At 41.1% G+C, this 14,133-nt stretch overlaps 1 protein-coding gene across 6 annotated transcripts in view; it reads left to right on the forward strand.

The window, feature by feature from the left end:
• Positions 1 to 14,133, forward strand: part of APP (amyloid beta precursor protein) — a 239,573-nt gene that overhangs the window by 139,978 nt on the left and 85,462 nt on the right. For 2 of the 6 annotated variants that reach the window (XM_079156438.1, XM_079156437.1), the window contains exons 7-8: positions 2,104 to 2,271; positions 4,679 to 4,735. The exons of 2 other annotated variants lie outside the window; for them this stretch is intronic. In XM_079156438.1, the coding sequence (XP_079012564.1) occupies positions 2,104 to 2,271; positions 4,679 to 4,735 (225 nt within the window). The remainder of the gene's footprint in view (positions 1 to 2,103; positions 2,272 to 4,678; positions 4,736 to 14,133) is intronic. 2 more of the 6 variants (XM_079156439.1, XM_079156440.1) reach the window with 1 other exon arrangement.

Genomic DNA, 14,133 nt, shown 5'->3' on the forward strand with positions numbered 1-14,133 from the left:
CAGCGCTGTGACTGGGCCACACACAGGGACAAATGACCCATCATGGATTATCCCCTCTTTTCATCATTCTTTTATCTCGTACTTAATATGCATCCACCAAAGTTCTACCACTGTACCTTAGTACATGAGAGAACTCATGAAGACAAGTTTCCTGCACCTCTAGGGCTGCGATGTACACTGGGAGACAAGCTTCAGAAGATGGACGTGGGTGCTCTGAGAGGTATAAAATGCGAAGCCAGGCCTGAGTGGTTGAGCCAGGGTGAACCCTGCTGCCAGCGCTCCTGTCTTAGGGCCGTGCTATGAGGTGCAACTGCAACGCAGGGCAGGCTGAAGAGACGCCATTGTCTCTTGGCCTTGTTGGAATCAGCACAGCCTGAGATGAATGATGAGTCATATCATATCTTAGAAGCCGAAAAAGCAATGTGACACAAATATGTACAGATCAGCCAGAGAGCTACAGCAGCAGAGGCCAGGCCATCCCAAAGGTGTCTGTTAGATGGGGATGTCAGGCCCAGAGGTGGGGACCACTGGTGGCTGTGGTGGGCAGGGCCCACACGTGGACATGACTTTCAACTCTGCAGCCCTGAAACTGCTGTCAGTAACTCAGAAGTGAACAGGGCCCCCAAACTAATTTACCCTTTAGAAATTAGAATGACAGTCCTCTGACCCGGGGGGATGGATAAAATTTGTCAAGTAAGTGGAATCCTTGAGTCAATAAGTCAGTCGATTTTCATCCTACTGGAGAATTCTGTACGAAAGTCAATTAAAAAGACAAGCCTGGGAGCCATAGGCTTTCAGAGCAGGAACACTGAATAGGATGACCTTGGTGCCTGACATTGAGCATGATGCTCCTGGAGTCAGATCATGTCCATCTGAGAGAGCCAGAATCATCTTAGATGTCCTTTACCTGGGACCACTATGGTGTTTGGGGCTCACCTTCTGGGCTCAGGCTGACTGTCCCTTCTGTTGGCGTCATCATGATGACAGCAGCTTCGGGTTTTGCCACCATGTCATTGCATGTGCTGAAAGAGCAGCGTATGTGGGACGTGAAGTAGCTGTTGAAGTTCCTTCTCACTGATGTTGTGGGTCTTTGTCTCTGGTTGAGTAGGATCTGTGTGTTGAGTATTGCTAATTTGGAAGCTCTGGGTTATGCATAGCTTTACCTTTCGGAAAGGTATTTTTTCACTGATTTGTTGGTAAAACCCAAGAATAAGCAAAATATTTGTGTGTACTTAGGTATTAGCCAGCAGGGCAGGAAGCAAAGCTGGAGAAAAATGGGACGGTTGTGTTTTTTAATCTCCAGCAAAAATGGGATCCATTGGAGGTGTAGAGTCTACTTCTGATCATGATTAAATTATAAATGGAATTGAATGGATTTTTACACTTGATGTCAGAGATTATGGAAATCGATCATGGGGAGGGTGGCAAGGCAAGTGGACAGGTAAGATGTATTTTAACACAAAACAATGCACGGTATGTATTATAAATTGGAGCTGGTTGACTGTTTTATGGTTTAGAACATTAGTCAAGAGTCAGACAAATGCACAAATAAAAATTGTCTTAGAGTTAATATAATTGACTGTCAGTCACATTTACAGATATCCCAGATGTTTTCAGGTATGATCGGTGATCAGGCTGGAAAACATTCCAAACTATGTGTAATTAATTTCACACGCAAGTGAAGTGAGTCATTTATTGAGGAAAAGAGAAGTCAGATGGTTGTGAGAGCTTAAACTTTTGCATCCTAATCAAAATATAAAAATTGACTTGAAGTTATTTTAAAAGAGAAGTTTATTTTTTATAATGGAGAACTGAATATACACCTAAAAGCAGCTGAAAGATCTTTTCACTTCTGGTCTAAATCTTTCTGTTACTACTGAGCCCTACACATCAACCCAGAGGTGAGCTCCCTGCGGTTTCAGAGGTTGACCCTGAAGTCCTGGTGGGTAATCAAATGCCCCACTTACTGTTGGGTAGAGACAGCCTCACATATCCAGTCCATGTTACACCAAGAGGATGAATGCGTAAGACAAGTAAACGTGTGTACGCGAACAGCGACATGTCTTCTCATGCTAAATGTGGTTCCACATCTCCTCTGATTAGAGGTGTGCTCTGAACAAGCCGAGACCGGGCCCTGCCGAGCAATGATCTCCCGCTGGTACTTTGATGTTACTGAAGGGAAGTGCGCCCCCTTCTTTTACGGCGGATGTGGCGGCAACAGGAACAACTTTGACTCTGAAGAGTACTGCCTGGCGGTGTGTGGCAGCGTCAGTAAGTGGACCCCTCCTCCAGCCCGGCCACCTCTCGCCTTTCTGGCCACTGACTCTGCTCTGTGTAACAGATTGATTTTCCTGGTTCTTGGGAATGGGCCTGTTGCTACCACTAACACATTTCTGTCGGTTCTCTAATTGCCCAGACTCTCTGGGCACACTGGTGTTCGATCATGAGCACATCTCTGTCTATCTCTATTATGAAGCATGGCCTTGGATGTGTTCTTACTCTAACTGTGGTACATTCGTCTTGCAATCTGTAAGGATTTCCAAGTGCTTCTCTTTAAAATGGAGCTGGAGTGGCTTTCTCTGCAAATGCATACTTACATGTTTGTCTGTGTCCTGTATCCGTGTTTATGCATGTGCACTACGTGTGCAGAGACAATCTGCCCCTGGAAATGGCTAATGAAGCGTCGTTTGCCTTGACAAGGTGTATTGCGGTGATGAACACCCCTGAATTGTTTCATAGCATGTGTGCCTGGTGTGGTGGCGAGGGAGTGTGATTGAAGGGAGCTCATGCACTTCAAATCCCCGAGGGCAGAGGTGGCCCTGTTACCCTGGGCTCAGCACAGGCGTTTGCAATGTCCAGTTTTCATTCCTGTTCTTGAAAGTAGAAGAAAACTATTAACCTTCGAAACCTTCCATGACACAAGGCTCGGAATATAATTTTCAAAGCCTTTTTCTTGAACATTAAGCTTTTCATAACTCTGGGGACTAAATATATGATATCATGGTGACTTAAGTACAAGGTAGACCCCTCCCCCACCTCCGGGGTTAATTCTTAGGGGAGAATTTATAAGATACATGGACTTCTCTAGTCTGAGTCTTCCATGTTAAATTCCCAATATTTTTTTGATTACTTTTGTTCATGAATAGTTAGTTTAAATGACTCAAGAAGTTTTTCCTCAACTTGATAAAATCATGTTGAAATTCAATAATTGTGTTTCTTTCTGGGGAGACTCCTGCATTTGTTCCCCTGTTTTATAAGGGTCGCAACCACCATTTCCTGCCTGGAATTCTTGGAGGTTATATAAATTATCTTCCAGCCAGACTTTAGGATTAAGCAAAACAACAAATGGGCCTGCACCATTAAGACCTTCCCTTGTGAAGGAACCCAATATTTACTGGGATCTTAGAGAAAGTTCCTGCCGATCTTCTGGCCTATGAGATGGCTCCTCTTCAACCCTTTGTAAGAACAGGTGTAGGAACTAGTGTAGGAACTAGTAACACAAGCCCCCTTTTCTCCTCTCTGATTGGATGATTGCAGCTTCTAGCTCAAAAGACTCTCTTCTTCAGTTTCAAACAATGCAGTTAATTAGGTCAGGTAATTTGGAGCACAATGGGGGATTCTGTTGCCTGGAGCCTTTGAAACAAAGGGCTTTTGTTACAGTGATTCTTATGCTTTGCTGGGTGATATTTCCTGGCAGGTTTCCAACTTTTTCTCCCTTTCCCTAAGGAAATTTATTTTCTGGATTAGTTTATATTAACTAATCAAATCACCTTTGGTGCATGCTCTCAGCTTGACATCTGGAGCTGTCTGGCATAACGACTGGTTTTGCAATCAACTAATGCAGGGCAGTAGTTTATATTAACTAGTCCAGAAGAAAAAAATCTTAAGTATAAAAATACAAAATGTATATATATAAATGAATAAGTTTGTTTTAATTATTAACAGTGATGAATTTGCTTTAAGAATTAAAAATTTACCTCCTCAGTTGGCCCTCCCCAACATCCTTCCCATTTGATCACTATAGGCTGGAACAAGCAGTAGACACCCCAAGTTGCTGGGGAGATGCTCTGGAAAGCACACACTTGCATGAGAGATTTGTGAAGTGTAGTCTTTCCCAACAGTGATGTTTTGGGCAAGGGAAACAGTAGGTAGAGGGAGTGGGTTACAGAAGTTTCAAGAAAGCAAAGGCAGGAATGGGGATGTCTCTCAGTGGAGGAGCACTTACCCAGCATGCACCAGGCCCTGAGTTCTGTCTCTAGCTCTGAAAAAAAAAAAAAAAAAAAGCAAAGGCAAGGGGCTAAAGGTCAATTTAGATAGACAGACAGGTACAGATGGAGAATAGGCTTCATTGAAAGCTGCCCAATGAATGGAGATGCTATGAGAAATGAATAGAAGGGAATTAGTAATGCTTGGCACGAGGGAAAATAGAACTGAAGCAAGAAGTCCTCTCACGGAGACAAAATGTCTAACATCCTCAGATGGATGTTCATCTCTGGTGGAAATAGATCTTATGTTCGTTTACATGGTTACTTAGATTCCCTGTTTAGTTTTTTGCTTTTATTTTATTTTATTATTATTATTATTTTTGCTTTGGGTCAGTGGAATTGTGTGAGTGAGTTTTAGCCATCCTTCCCATGTTTCTGTGTTTGTTTTTAGTTATGTTCTTTTTTCTCCATAGTGTCCCAAAGTTTATTCAAGACTACTCGGGAACCTCTTCCCCAAGATCCTGTTAAAAGTATGTTGTCGCCCACTTGTGGGGAGGGGCGAGGGAGGAGAGCCTTGCATGGCTGGATCGTAGCTGCAGCACCACCACCTTCTCTGCTTGGGTTTGTGTTTCTTGAACACCATCTTTTAATAGTGTGTGTTCCCATTGCCTTGCCTGTGATTCCAAAACCAGTTGTTTTGCCAGAGAGCATATGATCAATTTCTTTTCTGTTTAGTGCTATTCGTTTAAATATGCAGCATTATTATCATGTTCAACTTGGCATCACTTTTATTTCCTAAAAGCTGCCATGATGCAATGATTTAACAAGAAATCACATCTATTAACAACTTGTTCCTCCCCCAAAATGTTTAATATTTATTAATCATAGCACACAGACTAATTTTTGTACATATATTCCAATTAATGTGTGTGATAAGAAGACTGCTTAACCCTACGAGGTGAAAGTTCACTCAGATTTAAGGACCATCGCTTCCTCTTGTCCCAGAATGCACAGTGGTGGGTCAGAGGTGCTTCACTTATGATTTTGTCATTAAGAAGGGGAAAAAGAGTTTCCTATAAAGGGAGGTTATATCAGCTAACCCCTGGGCATCTTACAGTATTTTGTGTTTTCTGATTATTTTAGTTGTCATGTCAGTCTAACTTGATTTAAAAATATGGTATCAAATATGCCAATACTCATTTTCAAATTTGGATTATATCCAGAGTAGTTTTATCCAACTCAAGGTTAGACATGATATAGACTGAGGATACTTGAGATTTCCAGGAGACGTGATTTCAATTGTGACTTAGATGTTTTTAAAATTAAAATTAGCTTTATTAGCATTATCCTGGAAAAAAAAATCCTAGTCTCAAAATTGATGGAATCAATTATTCTTTTAAAAAGAGAAATTATAGATGGAGAATTATATATTTTGCAAAAAGATTTTTATCCTAAACCATAAAGGATTTTAATGGCTTCCATAAGGTATTCATATTAGCTCAGATAGTATATAACTTTTGAAGGATGTAATTTTTCCTACCGTGGTAAACATATTTCTATACTATGATGAAAAAAAAATTTTTTTCTCTAAGAACACTAAATATCTGGCAAGTAAGTAGACATAGAAGGACTAGAAAAAAATCTCTCAATATTACACTGTGCTATTGATAATCCATTGATTGGCATGACATGTTGCATTCTGCCAAGTATTTTCACAGGTTATTTATGTTTCTCTGGACCACTTCATGGACATTTTCTTCATTTCCTTTATACATATGAGACAATGACACTTAAAAGAGCTTAGTGACTTATCTGGAGCCATTGAGTATGGGAAGACCAGGTTTGAAACCAAAATGACGTCTTGGCTCTGCTCCACACCAAATGGCTAAGCATTTGGTTCTGACACTGTTTTCTAGGTTAGACAATTACATTTGAGGTTCAGAAAGTACATTTTAAGAATACAGAAAGTAACGAAAAGAGGCTGAAGAATATTAACATTTTTCCTAAATGCTGTGATTATAGATAAGCATGTACAAGTAAATTGTGAGCATTTCCAACTCTTTAAAAATGAAGGTGATTTTACCCTTAAGTTTCATGTTAGCATATAAAAGAATGGTAATTTTTCATTTTAATGAACTGATAGAAATAAACATGGTCATTTGATATATTTATTTTCATAAGTATACATAATGACTCCATTTTTGTTCACTCTTCCAAACAGATTGAAAGTCTATTTTGTGGTTTTCTCTTTCCAACTCATTTTCTCCATCTACTTGCACTATCTGTAGTATCCTGACACCTTCCGTTCTAGGAGGATGTGTCGTCTTTTTTTTTCTTGACTACCTATGGAGACTCTTCAATCACAGTGAGTGAAGGGTTCTGCAGTGCTGGTACAAACAGACAGGAGAAAGCATATAATTTATAGTTATTTATAGGCTGTGCAGCTATGTGGTCTTATTTATAGCAGAGCTGCACATTTGAATTGAAAAAGCAACGGTCATCTAGAGGTCAAATGTAGATAGCAGACTTGATTCAGAGAAAGTGAGCCAAACTGGAAGGTGACCACGCTGGTGCCATTAGGTGACTTGGGCTTACATTTTGCCCCTTCACCAGCATGGGCTAATTGGACAACATCTCTGCAAGAGGTGATTGGTTTTACAAGTTGCTCAGTCTGAGCTGCTGCTAGTTAAAAAATAAATGCAAAACGTGATAGGAAAAGCTCTTCAGTTGAACTGGTGCGAGATTATACTTACTTGAGAAAGTGTACAATGGGTCTGCATTGTAAATATAATAATTTTCCTGTCAAGATTTCTTATTACTATAATCGGGCAGTTCTAGATTTTAATTTTTTGTCCGAAAAAACAGTTTTGAAAAGCATTGCAATTGTAAGGATACAGATTTGCTTGGGGTTTCTCGTTCTCATAAATAAGAGTCGAAACCATAAATATAAGGGGTAGAGGTATGAGACTGAGAGCTATTATTTTACTTATAAGCATATGGATTTAAATTCTTTTAAAAAGTCCTGTCCATTTGGGATAAAGAATCTTGTGAGGCTGTTTTTTCCAATATTAATTTAACATGTGCCTGTTTGAGTTTAGGACAGTGGAAAAGTTCTGTATTCAGTCTGTAGGATGTAGTTTGAAAACAGAATTATTATTTATATTTTTATCACATTTAAAGTTTGAGTTATGATCATCTTTTCTAGAATTGCCACCTTCAGATTGCATCTCAAACAGCAAACAGATCAGTCCTTAATGGCACTGAATCTCACAAAGAGCATCATGCCGTATGTTAGTCAGCTGATTGCCCTATGGGGATCTGGCCAAAGGGGACCCATCTCTGGCTCCTTCACTTTTGCTGACATGTAAAGCAGACAACATCCAGACCAAAATTTCCCAGCCTCAGCATGATTGACACTTTGGTCTGGATAATTCACTGCTGTGAGTGTCCTGAGTGTGTAGGGTATTTAATAGCACCCCTTATCCCTACCCCCATATGCCATTATCAAGCTGTGTGTCTCCAGACATTGCCAAATATGCCTGAGGCAGGTGACAAAAATCACCCCTGGTTGAGAACCACTATTCTAGACTAGTATTTTCTCTACCTCTGACCCAGAGATAAAAGTAGGCTATACACAGGTATGTGTGCCACAGATGGGAAGCTGTTGGGTTGTAAAGTTGCCAGTGGCCTCCAGTTCTCTACAGATATTTATGAAATTAAATTTGTGAGGCCACTATCCTAGCTCTCAATACTTACAAGGTAAGGTAGGTATGGCTATAGCTGTTCTGACTAGGATTCAAGGTCTCATTGTTTTTCTACTTTAATGTGAGTAGAGAATGAACCAGAAACTCCTGGGCTGGAAGTACACTATTTACCCATGTGACACCACTCTCTCTCAGCCTGTGCTGGAGGACACACATCTGTAGAGATGCCCTGTATCCTTGCTACAATGCCTGATTGTACCTTGGGATCATGTTTATGACCTTAGGCTCAGGTTATGGCAGTGATGGCGATCTTTCCCCATTGCAGGATTGAGGAAGGGGAAAGATGAATTTGTCAGCTCCTCAAAGCAATCCAGATATCATGGAATAGACTAGTGCCCTTCCAGAGGATGTAAAAAGAATTGAAGTCTATCAGATCAGGCCAAACTACCACCCCTAGGTTCTAAGTTTGTTGCTGCAGAAGCCCAGCATCTGCAAACTGTAGGTCACTCGCTGTACAGTCCCAGCATCACCAGTCACTGCAGCCTGTCTTAATCCTGTCCTATCCTAATGCCTTGGTCAATAAAGTCTTTGGCCAGATTTGAACTTTTGATCTTAATCATGCTCCATTTTCTTTGAATTGTGAAATAGCACATTCTGCAATACTATTGGAACTATGATATCTTTTTTTAAACTGCCAAACATTATTAAGAACAATTACTAAAAGATGTGGTAGTATATTAAATTACATGTCACATCAGTGCCAATGAAATCTTCCAGATTGACCGTGTGAAGAGCCAAATTTTTCATATCCAGAAATGCTTAGATTAAAAAAAAAAATAAAATGCTTCCTTCAAGGCTGTAATAGTGAGCAACTCTAAGACAGAAGGGGATTGATTGCTTACCAAACCAGCTCTATTTTTTTTTTTAAAGAAACCTATCCTTTACTCTGAATAGTAAAAGGAAACAAGGAAACTCATTATATAGGTGTTTAATCCTTTAGCCACTTGCTAAAGCAAAGTAAGGGGTAGTTTTTATTAAAGAGATTGGCAAACCTTTCTTACTAAAAGGCCAGCTAGTAAATTCTTTAGACTTTGTAGGTCATGCAATCTGTTGTAGCTAGTGGACTCTGTAGTTGCATAGTGAACACAGCCACAGACAATAAGTAAATGAACAGACCTGACTGGGTTGTCCCCATGAAGTATGATTTTTATTAAAACAGTAGCCAGCAGGCCAACCCCTGGCTTAATTCTGCAGTTGCTTTTTAACCCAGGATGTGCCAGTGCTAAGCTAGGTGTTTTGAGAGCAAAGTAGTCCAAACATTCTGCTTTCCACAACATGATAGTTCTATTGCTAAGATGAGTCGTGGGCATACAATACAATTAAATAAGAATGCAAAGCAAAATACACACAGTAGAGTCAGATGACTGTAGAAGGTTGGGATAAAATGAAATTGCCTTTGTCCTTAAGACCGCCGTAAGAGGTAACAGTTCCTTCTGCTTTGACTGCTACGGTTTCAGTAAAAGTGGGTGATGTGGAAGATTTTGACTTTGTGAACTCATCCATTGAGTGGTGAGCAGATACGACAGGTCGTTTCTTTATGAGGACCATTAAAGCTTTCAACACACTGACAAGAAACAGTAACTCACCATTAAGACCCTCTAGAAGCCATTTGTTATTGCTGTGGCTTCACGTGTGTTTTTTAGAGTCAGACTTGAGATGACTTTTAAATGTTGTTGCCTTGTGCTCAAGAATGTAGATAATAATAAAACATGCCACATTTGTTTCACATATTTGACAAAATTCCCACGTGTCCATAGACATAAAAAAGAAATGTAGCTTGACTAGAGAAAACACAGCAGAGATTGCATTTTTATGACCTTATGTCCACACGATGCATTGATAGGGTTCCCTGCCAATTCTGAGTGCACTGGCTATAAAGTAAGTGTGATAATAGGACATATCAGGGGAATGAGTGTTTGTCCTTTTTAAAAAAAAAGAAATTTGGTATCATATCAAAGGACCAAAACTCTATTTTCACATTATAAATGGCTCCTCTGTTAGCTTTGGTAGGGATGATAGATGCTTGAATTTAGAATCCTTTAGGAGTTTTAGCTATCTTGAAATGAGAGAAATGGAGAAACTAAAATTTCCCTCTTTTTAAGTTGGGTAGCAGTCCCAAAGACCTGCCATGTTGAGATTAAACTTTTACATAAATCTTTCTTTATAGGTCTATATTTTACGCATATACAAATTATCTACATTGCCACTTCTCATAAACTATAGCCCTTTCAAGTGACAGCACTGCTCATTCTATATCAAATAGCATTTTCAATGATAAGGCAGTGACTTATGTAGGACTTAATTTACTTTCATCTCCAGTTGCCAGTGGTGTGGAGATAAGTTGGTCTGCTGACAAGAGGAGACTGACCAAATTTTCTTCTTAAAGTCCAACATTAAAATATCAGCTGGATGCCATTTGTGGGGTTGTGTTTGCATCCACCTTGAATCCTGCTCTAGGTGGTCCTGGTCATTACTGTTTAAAGGTACGACTATTCCTTCTTTAGCATCCTGAGTCCATTATAATTGAGAAAACAAACAAATATAAAAATTAAAGGGACAACTTTCCAGCCTCTTTAATTTTGATCTCACATTCATGCCATCTATGATATGAACATGAAATAGAGTACAGGTGGCCTTTTAGTGTGCATTTTTTTCACGTCCACACATTGAGCCAACTGCTGATCAAAAATATTTTAAAAAGTGCATCTGTACTTAACGTGTACAGGCTTTCTTGTCATTATTCCCTAAACAATATAGTCTAGCAACTGTTTGCATAGTATTTACTTTGTATTAGGGATCGTAAGTTATCTGAAAATAACCAAGTATATATGAAGCTCTGCCCAGCTTCAATGCAAATGCTACTATATTTTATATAGGGGATTGGACCTCCTTATATAAGGATTTGGGGCTTCAGAGGAATTTGGAACCAATTCTCTGTAGACATACCAAGGGACAGCTGTCCTTGGACCAATCATCAAATCAGGACTAAAATGAGGGAAATTGGTGCTTGAGCAGTTAAATCCAATGGTGTGGCTCATTATGGAGTCCTCCAGATGGGCAGAGAGTGGAGTGTTGTCAGCCACATCTAGAACATGTGAGCAGGTTTCACCTTGCTTTGAAGCACTGTTCCATCAAATGATCGTTTTCTCAGGGGAAGTGCAAGTGGAAATGTCTCATCGGCATCATGTCCTCAATGACAGGCAGTGCATTTTGTGACAGGAACCTTGAGCCCAGCACCAGAGCTCGTTCATGGACTGAGAGCAAACCTGCTCCCACCGCCACCCAGAAAACAGGTGTCTGGCCCGTATTGAGGGGAGATTCCTCTGTGAAGTGGAAGAGTCGCGACGGGCATTGGTGTTGCATTATTAAAATTGAAATGAGCCCTCATGTTCACATGAAAGCAGTGTCCCCAGCCCGGCAGGATTCAGCTACCCAGGGTTCAGGTAACAGCCTCTTGGGAGGAGGAAGCAAGTCTGTGATCCCTCTCAGGTGTGGGGTGCTGAGGGGCACCTCCCATGAGATCCACCCTGGCCCAGGCCGTCCTCATCTTTCTCTCTACAGAGCAATCCTTCTAAAGGGCCTCACATTACATCACATATTCTCCCCCTTAGACACCAACACTGGCTTCCCAGAGGCCTTGCTGACCTCTCAGCCTTCTGTGATCTGCCCCATTTCCTCTCTCCCCCTTCCACCACTTTCTGCCTGGCTTCTTCGGCTCTGGCCAAATAGGCCTCCTTTGCTCCTCCTAGAATTTGCCAGACATTTTCATCTCATAGGGCCTTCATGTCAGTTTCTGCATCTGCCTGCCACTGTTCCTCAGGCAGCTAGCTTGGAAGTGCCCAGATGTCACCTTCATAAGACCGAGCCTGGCACCTACCTCCTGCTGCATCCTCCCTCTCCCCCCAACCCCCTTGGTCTCCTTCACCCTGCTGTTTTCCTCTGTAACACAAACCATATTTCATAACACAAACCTTAATCACAACCATATGATTTCCTGTGTGTGTGTGTGTGTGTGTGTGTGTGTGTGTGCATGCGCACACATGTTCATGTGTGGTGATTGCTTTGGAATGTTAGACCGCAGGCAGGGGTGTGTGTCTTGCTTATTGGTGTCTCCATGTTCCCTGTGCATAGTAGGAGCTGTAATACTGGTAGGATGGAGGAATAAAGAAATGAACAAACACTCTGAAGGCAGCATAGTCTTTCTCCAGCAGACCGGCCATCTCAGCCTCTCAGACACCTCTGCCTTCACTGGATGCCGAAGACAGGCAGGCAACTTCTGTAGAAGGCATTGGTCATCCAGGATGCCACTGAGGATCTGGAAGCAGAATGTGCCTCTGAAGGCAGTGGTGTGCTAGTCATTAGAAGTGACGTTCTGTTGTGCTTTTTAAATAGGAAGGCCATTTAAAAGGTTTAAAGCATGTACACGTGATGTTGATGAGGCTCCTACAGGTCAAAACCTGGGCTTGAAGGAGTTTAAGTCTGGTCTTCCGCGGGAGGTGAACACACCCTGCGAGCTTGCTTGCAGAAGGCATGCGTGAGCATGTTTGAATAGGTGTCCCAAGCTAAGAAGTCATCCGTATTCCAGCTCTGTGGGGTCTTGTGCTTGACCCCCGTTTTATAATCTTACCATTGTTGGAGGCCACTAACTTGCCATAGGGCATTCAGGGAAGTACAGTTTTGATAGGAAATAGACCTACAGATGTCATAACAAACTACATTTTTTGCCAAATTGTTCCTTAACAAAATAAAACAACAAAAAACCCTTTCCATACTCCCAGACATGTGAATGAATGAACTCTACTGCTCTAAAAATTAAATTTTATAAACTTTTTATGGTCCTCCTAATCCCAAATTCCGATTTTGTGTTTGGAGTTGTGAGCATGTTAAATGATAGTATTCCCCTCTATGCAATAAAATTGGGCAGATTTCTTTTTCTGCCGCCATATTAAATAAGAACACATGCAACCAGCCTAGCACAGTAGATGCTATTCCACAGAGGCTATTATTATTTGGCCAGCTTGGAAATCAGATCCCACATGAGAACTTCTGAAGAACCTCAGAGGTTTCTGAAGGCTAAAATGCTTTGTGGTGATTTGAAAAACAAAAAAAAACAAACCCTCCCCAAACCAGTTTGTTTCCACTTTTGAAGTGGGTGTGGTGGCCTGCTTTGAGGGACCTGCAGTACACACCTTCCCCCTTCCCTTCCTGCCCTGGGATATGCCTGACAGTCCTTGAGCCACTCCCTTCCCAGAGGGAAACACTGTTTGAACACAGGTTTCCTGCCACTGCCTGCTTATGTTAGCAAGTCTCTGGCCTGCCATGCGTCTTGTCACAGCACGGAGCCAGTCCTGGAAACACGTAGGGCATAGGGATAGAAAGGAACCGAAGCTAGACATAGTCCTTAAAAAGGCTCTTCCTTTCCTTTTCCCCACCTGCAGGGCAATGATAATAAAATACTGAATGCATTAAAAAATATCAACATATTATCATTCTTCTTTCCTTAACTAGACTGTGATCTGGTTTCCTAGTTAATAAGCACATAGGATATGTGGTAGACAGTTAGTATGAGTGGTTAAAAAGTTTGAATTAAATATTTAAAAGGAAACAACTTCTCTTAAATGTCTCAGCTAAGATTGGGACCCCTAAACAAAGATTAACTTAAGAACTGGGGATATAGCTCAGTTGGTAGAGTACTTGCCTCACATGATTAACTTGAAGAGAATTTATATTACTCATGGTTTTCCATAGAAATAGGTTCATGCCTGTGTGTGTGTATGTGTGTGTGTGTGTGCGCGCGCACATGCACATGTATGCATATACGTGAAGAGATTTATTGTAAGAAATTATGTCAGATGGTGATTATGGAGGTTAAAGTCCCATGATCTATCATCTGCAAGAAGGAAAACCAGCCATATAATTCAGTCAGAATGCAAAGACCTGGGAACCAGGAGTCCACTATGTAATTCCCAGTCCAAGTACAGGAAAAGGCCAGTGTCCCAGCTCAGGCAGAAAGAAAGCAAAAAGGTTAAATTCCTTCCTTCTCAGACTTTTTATTCAGACTCAGTGGATGGGATGATGCCCACCTACAGGAGGAGGGCAGCTACTTCACTGAGTCTGGAGATCCAAGTGCTGATCTCGCCCAGAAACAGAAAGAGTGTGTGAAA

This window comes from Sciurus vulgaris (genome assembly GCF_902686455.1).
Source record: "Sciurus vulgaris genome assembly, chromosome: 10".
Lineage (NCBI taxonomy): Eukaryota > Metazoa > Chordata > Mammalia > Rodentia > Sciuridae > Sciurus > Sciurus vulgaris.